This window comes from Gymnoscopelus microlampas (assembly GCF_963454915.1).
Source record: "Gymnoscopelus microlampas genome assembly, chromosome: 1".
Lineage (NCBI taxonomy): Eukaryota > Metazoa > Chordata > Actinopteri > Myctophiformes > Myctophidae > Gymnoscopelus > Gymnoscopelus microlampas.
In genome coordinates, this window is record NC_139962.1 from 38,115,150 (window position 1) to 38,135,667 (window position 20,518).

A 20,518-nucleotide genomic window follows, 5' to 3' on the forward strand; every position below is an offset into this window, starting at 1 on the left:
TCCGGGCACAAACACAAACAGAGCCACGAGATAGAAAACCCATCGGACCAAACAAAATTATAAAACAGCAAAAGGAAAACTACCTGACACATTGGAAAGAAGCAACACAAAAGCAGAGTAAACTAGAATGCTATCTGGCCCTAAACAGAGAATACGCAGTGGCAGAATACCTGAGCACCGTGACCGACCCAAAACAAAGAAAAATCTTAACTAGATACAGACTCAGTGAGCACAGTCTTGCGATCGAGAAAGGTCGTCACAGGCAGACCTGTATCCCGAGAGAAGACAGACTATGCACCCACTGCACACAAAAGGAAGTGGAAACCGAGCTACACTTCCTAACCGTCTGTCCATTGTACCAAGACATCAGAGACACATACTTCCCACAGATTACAACCACACACAGAGATTTTGAAAACATGACCAATGACAAAAAACTCCCATATCTGCTGGGCGAAGTACAACAATGTGCAAACACAGCAGCAAGATTCGTGAGTTGTTGTGATAGGAGAAGGATATCGAACGGAACACAACCACCCTAAAGACTAATCATTGTGTATATTCCTGCACTATACCTGCACCCAGTGATCTTGGTACATAGAAATTGATCTATTGAAGATTCTGACTTTCAAATGTACATTTTTTGTTTTGATTGTATTGCTGTATTGTTGTATTGTGCTTTTTTGCTTTGGCAATGTAAACGTATGTTTTCTCATGCCAATAAAGCCCTTTGAATTGAATTGAATTGAATTGTGTGCGTGTGCGTGTGCGTGTGCGTGTGCGTGTGCGTGTGTGTGTGTGTGCGTGTGCATGTGTCATACATTCATGTGCAGCTCCTGCGGATGTTCTTCCGGCAGCAAGATGAACTGCGGCGTCTAAAAGAGGAGTTGACCACCAAGGATGTACGAATTCGTCAACTCGAACTAGAACTCAACAACCTGAAGAACGTTAACTCCAACAACGTTTGACCTCTAACCCCTCTGGACTTGCCAGGCGGCTCCCTAGCCCCTCTTTTCTGACGTGTTATCCCTGTTACCCAGGATGCTCTGCACTTCTAATAACTGATGGATCATGTAATAACTGATACCGGAACTGGAATAATGTAATGATGGTAATGATGGTAGATAATGAAGGTATGGTAATGTTGATGGAGCACGGCCATAGTATTGACTTGACTGATCAAGCCAATATTGGGATTTTTTCTTTCTTTCTTCACAAATGAATATACTTCAATAATGAATTATTACAGTACTTTGCAGTCTTCCCCAGGTAGACCACCTGAGGGGTTGTCCCAGCCTCAGCTGCGATGCCATGTGGCAAAGCACCCCCCCCCCCACGCCTCATCATTTGCTGAGGCAAGATTGTGTAAAATGGGTACATTTTTCTTCCCAAGGCCTTAGACCCTGCTGAAAGCTGCAACTATTATTCTACGTCTTGTCTATAAAATGGCTGGCAGTTGAATGTCTGCCATTTTAGATTTTCTCTTTAGTCTGTCTCTATAAAGGTTATGGAGTTGTGGAGACTGGGAGACTGGCATAGCTCAAATGTAGTCTTAATAGTATTATGTCACTTATTGTTGTCATTTTTGTGGGGAGGGATATATTACTTTTATTTATTTGTCACATTATATCTTTTGAGCTAACAACATGTAAATGTTTTCATCTCATTGTCTTTGTATGACGTGGCTGTGCTAATAATGGTTGTGGGTGTTAGATGGGGTTTGCTAAATAATTTCCATTTCCTACTGAAATGGTCCAAGGTTGAAACTGTCCCTTGAATGGTAGTTTCTTGATTGCGTCAAAGTAACCCAATGAGGTATGTTAATGTATTACCTATACTTAACTTAACAGTGAAACATTATCCATTCTTTTCCATTTAAAAAATTGTAAGAAAACAAAAAACTGCATCCCTTTGTAATTTATATTACAGTGTGATTTGCCACCCCTGATTTGCCATCAGGGGTGGTCTTTAAATCCACTCCTTTGGTGGTTTATTTTCATAGATGTCATTTAGAAAAAGGCATCCTACCACTAAAAGGATCACACACTCTTTTCCCCCCACAAATTGCACCCTGGATGTTTCCTTCCTTGGGTATGACATTTAAGGGGAATTGGCACTGGATTTGTTTTTTCAATAATGAATATCTGACCCTTTCTTTTATGCCAGGTAGTATCAGAAAGATGTCATGTATTATTTTAATCCAAGTCAAATCCCAATCAGCATTACTGATTTTTCCTTTGATTTACTCAGAAAATGAGTGAGATGAGTCACAATCAAAAATAAAAGGACTTATAGTAAGTTATGTCCTGATTCTTCCAAAACCAGTGTACTCAAGTGTGAATGACAAATGTGTGCAATTGTATTATTTGTGATGGAATTAGGAAATCCATGCCTGTAGTAATATAAGTTGTTAAATATCTTGAATATATTTAATACTGTTAATGTTACTTGCAGAGGAACTGAAAGGTTATAGAGAAAGTGTTCATGCGTATTAATGGGTCTGCCAGGGGTCAGTTACATTGGAAAGACAAGAAATGTTTGAAAAACGAAAGTGGATGACTTTTTGTCTCGATGGTATGTTGTCAAAAAAAAAAATCTTCTTTTTCGCAAAATCTTTCTCTGGAAAATTTTACACTGAATTTGTGACTTCATTGTAACATGGGTGCAAGAACTGAGTGAATGCAAGAACTAAAACCCAACACAGACTTCTCTGTGCCGTTTGGTCTTTGGTAGCATGGCTCTTGTATCAAACATGTAATATGGCATGACATGCCCTCTTACAGTAAGTTAAATATAGGATAAAAGCAACAAAAATGTCATAAAATCTTAATATTGTACTATGGGCAAATATCTTGATGTCTGAATAATGCATTGAATTACTGACAAAGTACTTATTCTACAAACACCACACTCAAATATAAAAAAGAATTTATTTGTGAATGGGAGAAAACAACAATTTGGCTCATGACAGTAGATTAACATTGAGTGTAAATCATTGAGGTAGGCCAATTTGACCATGAACTGAAATATTAATGACTAAAGTCCAAATAATTAACCTGACAAATAATTGACCATGACATTTTCCATAATGTTCACTTTTTCAATGCACATAGTTGCAATAAGATTCCATTTTAACTTCCATTAATATTATCAACTATTCTCTACATTACCACCACAAATTCATACATTGCCACCTGTGCGTCACAGAAACAAACATGAGAGAAGCAATAATAAAGTCTGATGAACATTTCTCTTTATGGAAAGATTATGCATACAAAGTATTTCAAATTCAAGAAATTTCACACTGCGTATTTAGATTAAAGCAGCATACATATTTAATATCTTATTACAATTCATAGTTTCAACTCAGTTGTGTTTAATGTCTGCCATCATCAAAGAGAGAATACAAAAAAATAGATTTGGTCATTATTTACAAGAACACGTAATTTCCGAACTATCAAAGCTGAGGGTTTAAGGAGGAGAAGCAGCTTTGACAAGGGCAGACATTCTTTGCTCTGATTTAAAAATGTAACCTGTGTGGGATAAGATGAATTTATACATAGTCGTATTCTTCGCTCAACAAAAACAAGAAACAAAATATGTCATTTTTGCCGAGCGACTCGGTTGTGTGACCAAGTATAAATTAAGCCTTACACCTGTGCATGTTCAGACAGACAAAACCTTCACACCAGGACAGAGATTATTGGCGTACTGGTGACACCACAAATACATAACTTACAAAATAAAAATGAACAAAGCAAAAATAAGTTTAACACAGGTAGAAGACAGCCATACATGAAATCCAGTAGTTGACTTTAAAATGGATTCAGACATGCACTCTAAATAGTTTTTGGAGGACGACAGGAGAGGGTGTCCTTAAAATATGCAAGTCATCAGAATTGGTCATACGCAAACGATGACAAAAGAACTCTTAAAAAGGTTATATTTGCTTATATCTGATATTACAAAATCTCTCATACACCCACCAAGCAGTATGTTGGTGGATGATAAAAGAGTAAAATACAGAGCACCAAAAGGTACATAAACAAAATGAAGTGTTTCCTTTGAGAGAAAAACAAAAAAACCTCTACCTGACTGGCCAATAACAAGAAGCACTACTGCAATATGAAATTCAGGGGGGGGGATACATAGGTTAGGGAAGGGACTGAGAAATACAAGTTTTAAAACAGTCTGTTAACAACATAGCTTCATGAGGACACGTTTAGTCATCGTCGTCATCATCGTCGTCATCTTCCCCTTCTTCATCCACCTCCCTTTTCCTTTTCTGGCCTCGTTCCTCTTCTAGAAGAAAAGATGGTTCGGTTAAAAACAAAAAAAGGAAAACAGCAAAGACATCAGGATCGAAAGTAAGTCCAAGTGATGCAAAAACTTCAATAAATTGGTATAATAGTGTTATAAAGAGTTCTAGAAGATGAAATTTAAAACATCAGCCATTGTTTTACTCACCTTCAGCTTCATCATCCTCATCATCAACTTCTCCGTCTTTCAAATCATCCTCTTCTTCCTACAGGGGGAAAAAACAATTTCTCATAGTCTGTCTGATTGGAATAGGATTATTTAGGACAACACAGGCCCAGACCGCTGGCGTAGCGGTCCGGGCACCTAGGCTCATTGTAGCCTGACTGCGTGTCGTGGGTTCAAGTCCCGATCCTGACGGCCTTTACTTCGTGTCACTCCCCATCTCCTGTCTTCCTACTATACTATCAATAAAGGCATAAAAACAGACTGTACAACACCAATGTTCAATATCTGCACTGTCTTACCTCTCCACTAAGCTCCTCTTCTTCCTCTTCATTTTCCTCCTCTTCGTCATCCTCTCCCTCATCCTCCTCCTCATCTCCTGGTGCTGCATCTTCATCATAGTCCTCCTCATCTCCAACTGGAACAATAGAAACGCGATGAATCAATATTTGTATTGATATTGAAACCATCACTCCCTTAACAATTAATCATAAAATCAAAAAACTAACAATGCCATGATGAGGCAGCTCAAACATGGATAAGATATTCAACACCCCCAAACTCAGGCCTAGAACATACAATCATCATCTTCCTCTTCATCATCCAAGCCCTCTGCGTACACCTCAGCGTCCGAATCTGGTGCCTCCTTGTCCTCTTTATCATAGCCGTCCAAGTACGTGAGCTGGGGTAGTTGCTTGAACACGTTGTCTCTGTATTCGTTCAAGTTTGTCACCTCGCAGTTGAACAAGTCTAGGCTTTTCAGGGTCCCCAATTCTTTCTGTCGAAAAAGAGGTTGGGTTTCAATGAGCAAATCCACACTTTGTCATTTTCTAACTCATACATTCCACTAAAACACTGTGATCCACCTTATGGTATTTTCAGGGATAAGTTACTTACCAAAGGTTCTATTGTGCTGAGGTCTTTGATTTTGTTGCCACTGAGGTTGAGATGTGTGAGGTTGGGGCATTTTTCTGCCAGTACTTCCAGCCCTCCTGAGATCCTGTTATCGCTGAGTTCAAGCTGTTGATCGTCAATATAAATAACAATCAAAATTGGCATTCAATTCACAGTCAGGTAATTGGACAACATATTCAGCATCCTATCTCACTGTAATAAAAACCAACCTTTTTCAGTTTCTTTAGCTTCGGCAAGTGAGCAACTGTTGTCAGCCCAACGTTGATTGTGCTTAATAATTCCAACTCCTCAAACTCATCTGTAAGGCCTTCTATTTTGCCGTCATTTGAGCGACAGTTGTCTAGGACAAGTTCTTTTACCTATAAGAAAGGAGAACAGAAATACATTCATGTTTTCACAGTAACATAGAAACAAAAAACAAAACATAATGTGAAGAACACAAAATTGTGTGTAGTGCATGTGTAATTTTCTGTCCTTGTGAGCAATTCTGTTACAGGTTTAATCTGTGTTCATGAATAACAGTGCCACTGGTTTATTAAAAGCAAACACATTATTGATGCATGTTGTCAAGGATGTCCTCACAATCCTTGCAGATGACAGACTTCATGGGTGAAAAGTAACTAATTGCACTTGTCCGACTACTTCCTGTCCTTGGCCATGAGATGCTGCTGTTTATACTTTTATAAGCCTTAATTACAGATTTTTTTTCTGAACAAGTACTCTCACCCAATTGAGTATATGTCACGATTACAAATTTAAGATTTAAGATTAATTGTCACACTAATAATTGTGATTAACGATTCATTGTGTTTTTGACATTGAACATTGGAACATATGAAAAAATAAATTTCCGTTTGCCTTTTAGGCTTCGTAATCAAAAAATGCACAGGGAAGATATATCAAATAACTGAAATATACAAAGAAATTACTGACTTTTAGTAATTTTATACAAACAATAGGTAAACATTTACGTAAATAGCTGATCTATAAGCTTACAACGCATCAGTAGATCAGCTATTTCAGCTTTTTTTTTAAGTTTGAACATTTTTCAAAATGGAACCGATTATCTCAAATAATTGCGATTAGAAGATTATGTAATAATTGTGACAGTCTAACAATAACATCATTACTTAATTACTTGATCTATATTATATGTTCTCAAATTATTTATGCCAATTAAGATGCACCATCAGTAAATCTATCTCCGCCAAATGTGACCAATCACATCAAAACGACTTGATAGCGTCTGTAAGAAACCCATTTCTATAAATGCGGAGGGTAAAATGAAACGTGATTTCCAGTCAAGTATCCTTACTTTTACTACAATACAGTTGAACTCAGCTGACAGTACTTACATTTGAATCAAGTACAACCACCACTCTAAACCACTGCAGCTCAATGCTTAACTGCCGAGGCGCTTCTCGGCATCTAATGTTATTCGATTACATAAATAACACGTTTGCATTTTAGACAATGCAGAGCTTACTTAACGGTGTGCATCATTTATTTTTTTCTTATTTTAAAGATGTCATATTTAACTACATAAATCCCAGCATCTGTATTGTGGGGAAAGCTTTCGCTGAAAATAGCAGATCGACAAGCTCACAACTCACAAGCTTGTGGATCGGCTATTTTCAACGAAAGCTTTCTCCCCAATAACAGACAATACACTAGTATTGAGCCCAGAGGGACTCGGGTTACCCATGTGGGGTTCAAGTGGTTAAAATGTTGAATGCGCAGTTGATAAGATATATTGCGACTACTGCATATTTATTCGTCAGAACAAGCCTAGGGCAGACCTACGAGTCGTGCACTGGGTCATTTGTGTGAGTAGGAGGGGCAGTTAAAGCCGATTAGATAGCTGGCAGCCAAACGTTACATTGTTGCTTGTGCTAAACAGATGCCGATTGGATTGATGGCGTATATTAGACAACACATTTTTATAAAAAGGAAAAAAGGTATGGGGGTCGCTTGCTATCGCTTGTGTCGAATGAAAACGTCCAGGGTATTTCGAGAAGCCTTTGTTTCTCAGTAAAATGGCGGCTTGTCCTAGTTCTTGAAAACTGGAGCAAGCACCGCGGCTCGACAGTTTGTCTTTGCATGATACCTATTATTTTACTATTCCAACATGGTAACAGAGTCTCGGTCGAATGAGCGTCTTATGTCACTCAAATCAACATCAACGCACGTATGTATGTATTGTTTTAACAGCAGCTCCAACGGTGTTTGGCTATAGGAAAGTGATATGCATCGTTTGCAGCCAACAGCCTCGGTAGTACCGAGACTGTTGCCTGCAAACGATGCATATCACTTTCCAAGCCATAGCCAAATGAGTGCACTATAGATTGAGTTCCACGCTGCATGTTCTGTGGGAATCTAACAGTCCACGAAACGGTTTAGTGCTGTGATCAAGCCGATATCGTTTCTGCGCATTGAAGTTTAAATGACTCGATGTCTTGATATGCAGCTTTGATCGGCTGCACGACAATTATTCTCCAGCTAATGGCAGTGACCGAATCCTTTATGCGTCGAGTCCTGACGCTATTTTGAGTTGAAACACTTAAGTCAACGACTATTATGAAATACATCAAGCAGCCAGTTGCGTGGAAACGGTCTTAACCATCATCTCCGCCAGTGGAAAGAAAAGGGGCGCGTTCCGTTCAGAACTCAAAAGTTACAAATATGGCTTCTCATGCTGCTTGCCTTGTTTATACCGCTGGCAAAAACAAGCCATGGTGCATTCTCTCAACGTGCACGTTCACAATGTGAACAGTAAAGTTGGTTTAAGACCCCCACGGTGCTCATCAACCACAAACACGTTTGTAAAGCAACCGCGTAAAATCACGTCCTCAACCATTTTAACTTGCAAGAAACTTTGTATCCCCCACGCAAGACATCATCACACGAAACAGTCTCCATTAAGCCGAGTGTGAAACATGATCAGATCAACCACATCTCTGCATGATCCAACACTTACATCTGACGGAGTGCGGTTCCGCAGCTCTAGATGAATTCTCTTCTTCATGTCCATCTTTGATCAGTATATCCCTTGATATGCTACACACTTTTAGTGGTTATTACTACAAAATGCAACTAGCACCCTCTTGAATAGAGACTGCTGTGTTGTTCATTCAAACTTGATCCTCTCGGTAGGCGGGAGGTAGGTTGGGGGATTGTCGTCACCACTGACCAATAGCAGGCGTCAGATAAAGAGGGAACGGATTTACAGACTCGCCGACCAATAACAACACGTATACAACATGGGTGGGGTTTGGTTGTGAAAGTTAGGTTGTTTGTCAACGTTAACTTCACATCTTGAACGAATGCACCTTAATGAAACAGACACCAAAATGTGTCCATATAACTGCACATTATGGGTCAATTAGCTTCATTGCATATGAAATTCGTGTAGGCTATGAGAAGGCGGCAGACTTACCTTCTATGGTGCACCAATAAGAAATATATATTTTTCCTGAAATATATTTTCCTGGACACAAACGGGTCTGTTGTAACAAAACAATCCAATCATAAGTAGCCTACTGGTAAGGGACTTAAAAATGACTGAGTGATGCAAGAGTCATGCGTTTAGATCAGTGGTTCTCAGCCAGTGGTCCTTGAAGGGCTTCCAGGTGGTCCCCAGCTAAATGATGGAGAGTTGGTAACCAAATGGCAAATGGACCCTTGTAGAATTTTAACTCTTGAGTGTAAAATGAAACCAAATTGAACCTTTACGGGCCCTTTTGGTGTCATTTTACGCTCTCAAGAGTTAAATTGTTAAACATAGGTATTACTTTATTAAATAATTGTTATTTTGATCAACGTTTGCCTGTTATCTCCCCTCTGTTATCTCCCCTAAGGTACCACATCAATACAGCATGGAATTGTGGACAAAATCGTATCCACACAATATTATTGGGTCTGAGAGTCTAAATCTCATCAAACGGTAGTCCGTGGCTCAAATGCCGACTAAATAATGGACCTTGATATGAAAAGGGTTGAAAACCACTGGTTTAGATAAACAGACTTGCATTAGGAACGTAGCCTACCACTTCCGTTCCTCCAGTGACCAGCAGGCTACTGACGATAAGAAAGGAAAACAAGGTCACCTGACTGACTCGGCGCCATCTTGCCTGTCAAGTACAGTACAGAATTCGAAATGTAATTTATTTATGATTAAAACGGAACAAAAATCGTTACCTATGACAGTCAGAAGTCGGGTTGTTTATGGAACGCCGTCATTGCTTTAAAAGACACGTGCGCAGCGCGTAACTTGCATAAGCATGGTGCTTTGTGCGCTCACTTGAAATGCTGTCTTGAGAACGAGCGCAGCATGTCTTTAGAAATCTCTGTCGCATCATGTCTCTTTGTCATGACTCGGGGAATTTCGACAGCTTCTCTCGCTTGATGAGAGTCTTCGTCCACTCTCTTGACCAGCATTTCCACAACGTGCTGCTTGCTGCAGGGTCGTTTGGAAGCATTTTGGGTATAACTTTTGACGCACAAACGAGTGCCATGTTTCCGCTGGGTGTGTCTCTCTGCATAGAGTTATAATACATCTAGAGAACGGACTACCCTGCCCCCAGCTATTCATTTCGATGAAAGTTGCTCACAAACGCATGACGCGCAGAAGTACCTCTACTTCCTGGATTGGCTCCAATATTGGAGCCAATAGAGCAAGCGTACTAGCGTTTCAGACGATAATAGCATGCGCAGTAGTGTTTTAAATGCGGAAAAGTTGCTATCCCAGATTTGACCACCAGGCGATGGCAGCTTCACTGTTATACCGCGGTTCTGTGGGCTTCGGTCTACTTCCCTGTAATGCCCTTGATGCTCAGGTTTCATGTACTCGCACTCACTGACAGCTGCATAGTGCGTTTGGTACGTGCCTCCGGTGCGCGCTCCCGATTGCTGTTTCACCAGTGGTGTAAAGTAACTAAGGACATTTACTCAAGTACCGTACTTAAATATCATTTTGAGGTATCTTTTTACTTGGTAACTTTTTGCCTGGTAAACCCCTCCCTGTAGATCGGCTATTTTCAAAAGATTTTAATGCATTTTACACATTTGAAAAAATGTGAAATGGGACATTCTGCTTAATGAGTACTTTCTGCTTTTGGTACTCTTTAAATGCATTTTGATACCAATACTTTTGTAATTTTACTCAAGTAAATTTTGAATTCCGAACTTTTACTTAACAGAGTATTTTCACATTGCATTTTGAGTACTTTTTCCACCACTGGCTGTTTCACGTTGTAGGGCGCGCTCCCACCGCACTTTTATTTTACCTCTGGGGCAGAATCTGCCAATGCTTTGTCAATGCAAATGCGTGGATTCTTGGAAAAAATCCGCAAGACCAGGAATCCACGCATTTGCATTGACAAAGCATTGGCAGATTCTGCCCCAGAGGTAAAATAAAAGTGCGGTGGGAGCGCGCCCGTACCGACCTTTCACGCCTGCGCAAGCTCGCGCCTTCCTAATTCTCACATCCACTGACTCCACTCCAGCAAAGACGAATAAGTGGATGATTGGCTCTGTTAAGTTTGGGGTGTATTTTGTCTTTATTTTCTGTGTTTTGTAGCCTACAGCCTGAGTTACACAGCTAATATAGGCAAGAGTAATACTATAGGCAGCGGTGGAAGAAGTAGTCATATTTTACTAGTAAAAGTTCACAATATAAAAATACTCCGTTACAAGTAAAAGGCTGTGTTCAAAATGTTACTTAAGTACAAAAGTATTGGCATCAAAATATACTTAAAGTACCAAAAGTAAAAGTAGCCTACTAAAATGTTTGAAAATAACAGATCTACAAGCTCACAAGGCATTGCGATGTGATGCCTTGTGAGCTTGTAGATCGTCTATTTTCAAATAGCCTATGTATAAAATAGGGCTGAAGTGGTTAATGTATGTTCTATTATATAATAATTTATAACTGCAAAGTCATTTCTAAAGTTTTCAAATAATTTTTAGTGGAGTGAAAACAAAAGTACAATATTTGCCTCTGAGATGTAGTGGAGTAGAAGAAAATAGTAGATTGTAAATTGGAAATACTCCAGTAAAGTACAAAAGACCTCAAAATTGTACAGTACTTGAGCAAATGTACTTAGCTACTTTACACCACTGACAATAGGTTACATAGTGACAGCCATTATCGTACAGGTCTATATTATGATGATGAAAAGTAGCCTGCCTAGCTATGTGCCAATGATTCGGGAAATGTTAAAATATGAATTTGAATGCAAGGACGTGTATTAATTAAGGAATAACAGCTAATAAGCTATTATAAACTAATTTAGACAACATGTTCCCATTAAAAATGGGAACATGTTGTCTAAATTAGCTTATAATAGTCCAATTTAATCATTGGTCCAAAAAGAGCATGTAAATAATGAGCTAACAATATCCAAATGCAGAAAGTAGCTAACATGGGAAAATGTCAAAACTGTTTATGAACATTTGAACTGAAGTTTAATTGATAAGTCAGAAGCCTGTCTAATTGATATACCACAGTTTAGTCCATACTTCCTCAAAGTACTTACAGTATGTGTATCTAACCCAATCTCAATCTACAGTAAGATATAGATAAATACAAAAGCCTGGAAAGGCGAGTTAACAATAGACTATGCTGAAGCCACAATGGTACACTGTTCCCCATAAAGCTCTATGGAAATACAGAATCAGGCATTCCTCAGATCACATTGCATTATAAGTATAGCTTTCTGCTAGAGAAACGGTCCTTTTATATTAAATAAATACAACATATTTAATATTATTAATACAATATATTTATATTTAAAATTGTCAATTTATTTATATATTTTTTGGCCCCCTGAATCCACTCTCTCCCTTTAACACGACACAAGTGGAGAAATTAGCTACATTTGTTTACAAACATTAATTCCTGAATCCTGAGCAATACCTTCACTGTGATGTGACTAATTTGAAGTGTTTGTTTAAAAAAAAGAGAGAGAGAAGACAAATATGTGATTTAACGAAATTACTACAAGCACATAATTGTTTGTACTTAACTTCAGTTCTCAAATGAATGGAAGGAATGAATCCTGGATTAACGAATGATATGGGACTGTTGCTATTTTGTCAGTTTATTGCCCATAACAACGTGCTAAACTGTATATTGACGCCATCTAGTGTCAGGATCTAAGTCTGTTTTCATATGGCAACACATTGTGAGCTTGTAGATTGGCTATTTTCAAATAGCCAAAGTTTAAATAGGGCTGAAGTGGTTAATGTATGTTTTGTAATAATAGTTCAAATCTACAAAGTAACTACTAAAGTTTTCAAATAATTGTAGTGGAGTAAAAATAGAAATTTAGCCTCTTACATTTAGTGGAGTAGAAGTATTAAAAATTGGAAATACTCCAGTAAAGTAAAAAAAATACCTCAACATTGTACTTAAGTACAATACTTGAGTAAACGTCATTAGTTGCTTTCCACCACTGTGTGTGACAGTGTGAGAAAGTGTCATTTGTATCTCCTGATGGAGTAGCCTCGATCTCCAGGCTTTTATTTTCCTTCGCGTTTGATGGAGAGGTAGGTACAACGAATGTAATGTTGCTGATGATGTTGTATATGCAAACCCCCCAAATATGTTATGTTTTGGGGAATTTAGGTTACTTAACAGTTTAGATCAATGGTTGGGGTCCGGAAACCCCAAGCAAAAATAGTTTAACCCAGGGGTCTTCAACGTTTTCAGGCCAAGGAAGGACCCCCTAGCTGAGAGAGAGATGAAGCAGGGACCCCCCTCTATAGCTTATAAAATTGTGTTTCAGATTATACTTTTTTTTGTTTACTTGGTCTGCTCTTTTTTCCCTCTACACCTATACCTCTTTGCCAAAAATAGCAGCGCGAGGCGTTGTGGGCTTGTAGATTGATTGATTGATGTACTTTATTTAGTAAGACATGAGAACAACAGTACATGGAAGTACAAATTCACAATACGAGGTCTACTAAACTGGAAGACTCATTAAAGCACTGAGCTTGTTTCAAATGAGTTCCCCACGCACACAAATCATGATGACATAAGAGACAGACAGATATACACACTACTATAGAATGTCATACAATCAGTTTACAGGTTACTGGTATGAAGAGTGAAAAATATGTACAAAAGAAGAAAGAGAGAGGGGGGGGGTGGGGTAGGTTAGGACTTGGACAGGGGCCATTTTTCAATTGCAGCCTCCTGAAGGTGTAACTTTAAGGCAGTTTTGAAAGTGAGTAGGGTTTTACACTCCTTTACTCCTTTTGGTAGGGCATTCCACATTTTTGATGAATAGCATGAGAATGAGTTCGTTCCCTTTGTTGGGCCAAATCTGGGTTGAACATGATTTGTGGAGCTGCCTCTGGTGTTATGATCATGGACCTGATTCACATTTTGGAAGTATTTTGACAAATACAGGGGGATCCCAATGTTGTGGCGTATCTTGAAGACCAGACCCATAGCAAGTTGCTGTACTCTGTCCTCAACCCTAAGCCATCCAATCCTAGCAAAATGAGCAGGGGTTAGATGGGTTTTGTGATTGAGGCCAAGTAGTAGCCTTACAAGTTTGTTTTGGGATGTTGGAGCCTTGTTTTTAAGGCCTTGGAGGTGTTGTGATACCATGAAGTGCATGCATAATCATAATGACCTTGTATGAGGGCCCCTGCAAGAATTTTCAGAGTATTCTTACTGACTAGACGATCAATCCTCCACAAATAGCGTATTGTTTGGCTGACCTTTTTGTTCACTTTTTCGGCGTTTTTGTTACCGGAGAGGGTTGCCTCCAAGATAGAACCCAGGTAGGTAATTTCCTCCTTTCTTGTGATAACATCATCACCCACTTTGATCGTGAAACTCTCAGCCTTGCTAAGGTTAGGACTGGACCCAAAGAGGATGGATTCAGTTTTACCCAGGTGTAATGAAAGTTTGTTGTCGGAGAGCCAGATGCAGATCTTGTTGAGTTCAGTGCTGAGAGTTTTCTCAACCTGCAGCCTGTCCCTGTCCGAGACCAGCAGAGCCGAGTCATCTGCGAACAGGAACAGTTTGCAGTCGCAAGCTGAAGACATGTCATTCACATATATCAGGAACAGTAAAGGTCCTAGTATACTTCCTTGAGGAACTCCACAAGTCACTGGGAGGGGAGGGGACTGGGTGCCGTTTACTTCCACCACTTGCTCCCTCCCTTCCAGGTAGGATCTCATCCAGTTTACTGACGTATCATCAAAACCTATTGCTTTGAGCTTATTGAGGAGATCGGTATATCTCCTCAGAAAAAGGATGCTAGGGTTCAAGAGGTTAAGGTAAAAAAGAAAAATCATATCACACAAAGATTTGGCGGACCCCCTGTAGTAACTCTGAGGACCCCCTAGGGGTCCCGGACCCCCTGTTGAAGACCCCTTTAACCACTTTACATCAGCTATTTGAAAACAGCTGATAAGCTCACAACACATCATGATGAGATAAAAAATAAAAAATAAATAAAAAAGTGAAGAACTTTCAAACATTCTATCAAATATTGGGGACCCAGTCCCTGGCCCGAAATATTTTCAAATGGGGTCCGACCGCGGCCAAATACTGAATACAGGACTCAGGACAGCTTGCTTCAAGTTTTCTTGCAATGTTTACTGTGGACATAGCTAATATTTGTGTTTTTTTCTATAGAAAATTAATCCCATCCTATCAGACGATCCTTTTTTTGTTGTTTTAATGTTTCCAGACAAATTATTCATTAGCGCGCCACTCGCCTACCCAACCAGAGCGATATGTTGCTATGACGACCAGATGGTACTTTAAGTACATTTTGATACCAATACTTTTGTACTTTTACTCAAGTAAATTTAGAATTCCGGACATTTACTTGTAACAGAGTATTTCTACCGTAGCAGTATTGATACTTTTACTAAGTAAGTAAAAGTAAAATATCTGCTACCTTTTCCACCACTGGTGATCTACCAAAATGAGTTGAGTCAAGCTTGTAGTAACTTAACTGTACCACACAGGGGTAATGTTTGTTCAGCAAACATCACCCCCAAAGCAAAGCAGGTCTTTCCGCTGTATTGGAGAGACAAACGGATGCAGATGACATTTAATGACAACAAAATAATAGGAAGATGGGTTATATAATAATCAATGTAATCAGCAACCTTTTTGGCCTATGCTCTTTTTAATTGTTGACTTTGCGGTCAAAGTGGGCGACAATGTCGTCACAAGGAAAGATGAAAGTACTTACTTGGGTTGTATCTTAGAGGGCAACGTCTCAAGTGAAAAAAATTGCAAGAAAAGTCAACCAAACAACAAGTTTTCTATTCAGGATTTCCTTGGTGGTCAGTAGGAACACACAATAAGGACACTAGCAGGAGCACTCATCCAATGTCACTTTGACTATATGCATGAACCTTGTAGTACGTTAGCACCTTAAAGGCATTAAAAACAAAACTTCAGACCTCTCAAAACAAACAGGTCAGGTTACTACTAGGCCTTACACCCAGAACTCACCTAACCCCTGCTCATTATGCTAGGGTGAGATGGCTCAGGGTAGAGGACAGAGTAAAGCAACTTTCAATGGGCCTGGTCTTCAAGATACGAGAATACAGGGATACCCATGTACCTGTCAGACTACTTCAATAGCGTAATAGACACTCACAGGCACAACCCCAGAAGGAGCCCCACTGATCTCACTGAACCTAGTTTCGGCACAAAAATTGGGTCAAAATCGTTCTACTGCTATGCGGCCAGAATGTGGAATGCCCTACCAACAGTCATAAAAAAGTGTGACTCCTTACCCTCCTTCAAAACACACAGCACTTACAGGTGGCTGCTTTTTTAACTGGCCCCTGTACAAACTAAAAAGTCTACGATTGTCACCGCAAATGACCTCCCCCCAACTGTTTACTGTGCATATCTTTCTTTTTCATGACTACTTATTATGTTTTTGCATATTACTGTATATTATTGTTTGTCTTTAAATGTCTCGATGAATTGAATACACAGGACCTTAATGGAAACAAGCCCTGAGGACTTATCTGGGTTATCCTTTCAGCATTTTTTTTTATAAATCTTTGCCACCATGCCTTTTTTTTTGCAAACTGTTAATAAAGTATTCAATCAATCAATCAAAATACAACGTGTGCCATCAACACTGATCATGGCCATGAACAAATGCATCTATTACATTTCCTTAGATAACCCTAGTTCTCAAACAGTCATGGCCTTCATTTAGGATTTCTCACATTTCCTAATATGAGCTATATTGTTTGGTTTCTGTGATATGAATAATTTGTGTTTACACTAAAGGATGATCCCTATCAAGAAGCAAACTGGATAAAGATTGGATTAAACCTTTTGGGCTCATGGTTCACCCCAAGCCAAGAGCAAGACAGAACACATTTTAGTGTCATAAATGGGACTGAGCCATTATTTATAAAAGAATTAGCCGTGCAAGCCTCCTGCAAAAATAAACTGATCTGCATGTCTGAGAACAATGGGAAGAGAAAAAAATGAGCACTCACGCCTGAGTCAGTCTGCATTCATTATTCATGTTAATTGATTCTGGCAGTTTGGGAGACAGTAGGCTACCTTGTAATGCAGCACCCGTGCAGGACAGGAGGACGATACATGTAGCTACACCAATCTTTGCTTGCATGCATACTTAACAGCATGTACATTGAACATGTGACTTATTACCTTAAATGTATTCTAGCTAGAACTATGGGATACATTTAGACCTATTGTAATATATATTTTATTGTTTAGTCATTAACTCTGCATTGGAGTAATGAGATACATACTTAGTTTGTACAAGATCATGTGCTTTACAAACCAGCCATACTGATGATTTTCTAATGCATTAAGTAGCTCATTTTTAGAAGCTGCATTGTATAGACTATTTGAGATGATTACATGATGAACAAGAACAATTTGTGCTCCTCGGAGCACAAGTCTCCGCCAGGTCAGGTAGGTTATTGTGGCCTCCTGGTGGTGCTATAATAGGCCAATGTGAAAAGGGTGCCATTTCTTCTTAGGCCTTTCAATTGGACACTGCATTCATGATTTGAGGCATTTTGTTGCAAACATGTGTTTTGCTAAATTAGATCTGCTGGTGGCGCTATAACAGGGCAAAGTGAAAAGGGTGGCATTTCTTCCTCGGCCTAGTGGGAATATGCGTGCACATTTTCGCATGCTGCGGCATTTTGGCATTTTGTTCAAAACGGACCAATGCTGCAAACTTTGGAAGCCAACCTTAGCCAATCAGAATGGAATATGAAATATCGGACAGACCCTTATTGATCACATGACTATAGAGATACTGTGTACCGATCTGCGTGATGTTTGGATAAAATCTGAAGGAGTAATATTTAAAAAATGGGTTTTGCACAAATCGGCCTCCTGGTGGTGCTATAACAGGCCCATGTGAAACATTTGGGGCAGAGGTTCTGAATTGGCATCCAGGGAGTGTGTGTGCACAGTTTCGCAGCGACCGGGCCAACGGTGCCGGAGATTAGCTGCTCGCAGACAGATGGACAGACGGACACACGGACGGACGGACTCACGGACACACGGACGGACGGACAAGGGGTAAAACATACTCTCTCCATGCCTTTCGGCCTGGCGGAGACAATATTTTTGTGCGGCACAGTGAATTTAAATCCCATATGATAGCCTACACATTTATGGCTATATTTTGATGTTCATTGTGTAGTTATATTTACTGAACACTGCTGCTGTATCTGTACGTTGTTGGTAAGGACCCAGCAGCAACATTCATCTTCTTTTGATGTTTGTGTGTATCAGAAGCCACCTCATCATCAAGCTGCTTGTTCTGTTGTACTGTAGGCCTACATATACCATGTGCAACAAATCAACTTGCGGCTGCCACTCAGGCTGCATTAATTACCTTTGTTGTACGGTTTTGTTTTTCAAATAATACTCTGAAGCTGAGAAATGCACTCAGACTGTGCTGTATCCCAGATCCTTCCTCTTGATTATACCACTGCACTGAAAAGATGGAGGAGATGGAGAGATGTTCTCATTTTATGGGGTGAAACGAGGAGGGAAAAAAGGGTCACATGAAGCATGGAGATGTAGTGCACTCAGCATTCCACCTTTAAAAATTAATGAGATCTCTCTGTTCTTCTCAGCCAGAGCAGTCAGATGTCTCTTTTCTTCTCCAACGCTTCAACCCTCCTTCACAGCTTTCTGTCAGGACATGGTTGTTTTGTGGTTGCTTATTAGCCTTTTCCCTGCATGGAGCATGGTCTCACTCTCATTTCTTTATGATTGGGATTGATTGATCTTAATGTTTTTGAAGCAATACTGCTTGACTTGTATTTTGAGTTTTACAGAGGTATAGTGTTTGTTAGTTGCTTGTTGCTTGTTTGTCAGGTATAGTGTTTGTCTTGTGCCTCTCATGCAGAGCACCATGTGTTGATTACAAAATATAATAATGAATGAATTTTTATGGTTTTGCCTCTGCTAAGATTGTTGTAGATTAAATATAAATGAAAAACGGGTCATTATCCGTAAGCAGCCCAAACTGGATTATATTATGGTGACATCTGGCTGACTGAGGGAGTCTCTGATAAGCAGGTGTGTGTACAGGTAATAGTTCATTAAAAATCATTAAAAACGTTCCTATACTGTTGCTTCAGTGTAATGCACCAACCTCACCAATATATATTCCTTGTATGTGCAAACATATAAGATTATTTTCTCCGCCAGGCCGAAAGGCATGGCGAGAGAGTATGTTTTACCCCCTGTCCGTCCGTGTGTCCGTGTGTCCGTCCGTCCGTCCGTCCGTCCGTCCGTCCATCTGTCTGTGAGCAGCTAATCTCCGGCACCGTTGGCCCGGCCGCTGCGAAACTGTGCACACACACTCCCTGGATGCCAATTCAGAACCTCTGCCCCAAATGTTTCACATGGGCCTGTTATAGCGCCACCAGGAGGACGATTTGTGCAAAACTATTTTTTTAATATTACTCCTACAGATTTTATCCAAACGTATTGCAAATCGGTACACAGTATCTCTATAGTCATGTGATCAACCCGGATCTGTCTGATTTCCCAGATTCTATCCTGATTGGCTAAGGTTGGCTTCCAAAGTTTGTAGGATTGGTCCGTTTTGAACAAAATGCCTCAAATCATGAACGCAGCTTGCGATTTTCGTGAAATTTCACACGCGCATTCCCACTAGGGCCAGGCCGTGGAAGAAATGCCACCCTTTTCGCATTGGCCTGTTATAGCGCCACCTGCAGGTCTAATTTAGCAAAACACATTTTTGGAACAAAATGCCTCAAATCATGAATGCAGTGTCCGATTGCCGTGAAAGGCCTAAGAAGAAATGCCACCCTTTTCACATTGGCCTATTATAGCGCCACCAGGAGGCCACAATAAGTACCTGACCTGGCGTAGACCTGTGCTCCGAGGAGCACTTTTTCTAGTTCTGTATTTTTTACTGTGATTCTGATAACCTGCAACAATATTCTGATTCTGGATGACCATGGTCACTACTCATCATGTCCAACAGTTGCCCACCAACGTGCTTCCATTTATTATGAATATGAACCTCCCTGAGATTATGTATATATATACATATATATATATATATATATATATATATATATATACATATATATATATATATATATATACACACACACACACACACACACACACACACACACACACACACACACACACACACACACACACACACACACACACTCTCTCTCACTTACAGCACCTTTAACTGGATGTTTGTTTTTTTAACATCAAGCAAAGCCATGAGGGAAGTAGAGGTAGCATTGTTTGGTGGTACTAAGCTTTTTTTTATTTGGCTTCTCCCTACATTCAAGTTATTATGGGCATCATTTGCATAATTTCCATCATGAAACAGGTTCGCACTTTGTAAATTTGAAACCTATCTACTCATCAATTATTTAAGCTTGCAGTTCTAATCTTACTGTTATTTAATTTACTGACACTATTGTGTGAGTTACAGTTACAGTATGCGCATTTTCAACACTTCAGTAGGCCTGAAAGTAATGTTCTGTTGCCTTTGCTGATGGGTAGTAGCTGAGTAGCCCTACTGCTGAGTCAAACCCTTTTTTTTCTCTTTTGAGTAATTTTCTA

At 39.6% G+C, this 20,518-nt stretch overlaps 2 protein-coding genes across 3 annotated transcripts in view; one reads left to right on the forward strand and one right to left on the reverse strand.

Moving 5' to 3' along the window:
• Positions 1-2,519, forward strand: part of coro2ba (coronin, actin binding protein, 2Ba) — a 55,690-nt gene extending 53,171 nt beyond the window's left edge. For both annotated transcript variants that reach the window (XM_084057640.1, XM_084057641.1), the window contains exon 12: positions 834-2,519. In XM_084057640.1, the coding sequence (XP_083913766.1) occupies positions 834-968 (135 nt within the window). In that variant the 3' untranslated portion in view covers positions 969-2,519. The remainder of the gene's footprint in view (positions 1-833) is intronic.
• Positions 2,520-2,911: 392 nt separating this feature from the next.
• On the reverse strand, positions 2,912-9,927 carry anp32a (acidic (leucine-rich) nuclear phosphoprotein 32 family, member A). Its single transcript, XM_084067209.1, has 8 exons — positions 9,595-9,927; positions 8,375-9,037; positions 5,607-5,756; positions 5,380-5,502; positions 5,062-5,260; positions 4,785-4,900; positions 4,468-4,525; positions 2,912-4,302 (listed from the first exon to the last, which is right to left on the reverse strand). Exons 2-8 carry the CDS (start codon positions 8,426-8,428, stop codon positions 4,223-4,225), a joined length of 780 nt encoding a protein of 259 aa, XP_083923335.1. The 5' UTR covers positions 8,429-9,037; positions 9,595-9,927; the 3' UTR covers positions 2,912-4,222.
• Between the last annotated feature and the right edge of the window lie 10,591 nt (positions 9,928-20,518).

Excerpts from the sequence above, each read along its gene's own strand:
- anp32a (XM_084067209.1), bottom strand. The coding sequence starts at position 8,428 with ATGGACATGAAGAAGAGAATTCATCTAGAGCTGCGGAACCGCACTCCG. Across the intron at positions 5,757-8,374 it reads GGAACCGCACTCCGTCAGAT|GTAAAAGAACTTGTCCTAGA; the intron begins GTAAGTGTTGGA and ends CCTTTCTTATAG. Across the intron at positions 5,261-5,379 it reads TCAGCACAATAGAACCTTTG|AAAGAATTGGGGACCCTGAA; the intron begins GTAAGTAACTTA and ends CTTTTTCGACAG.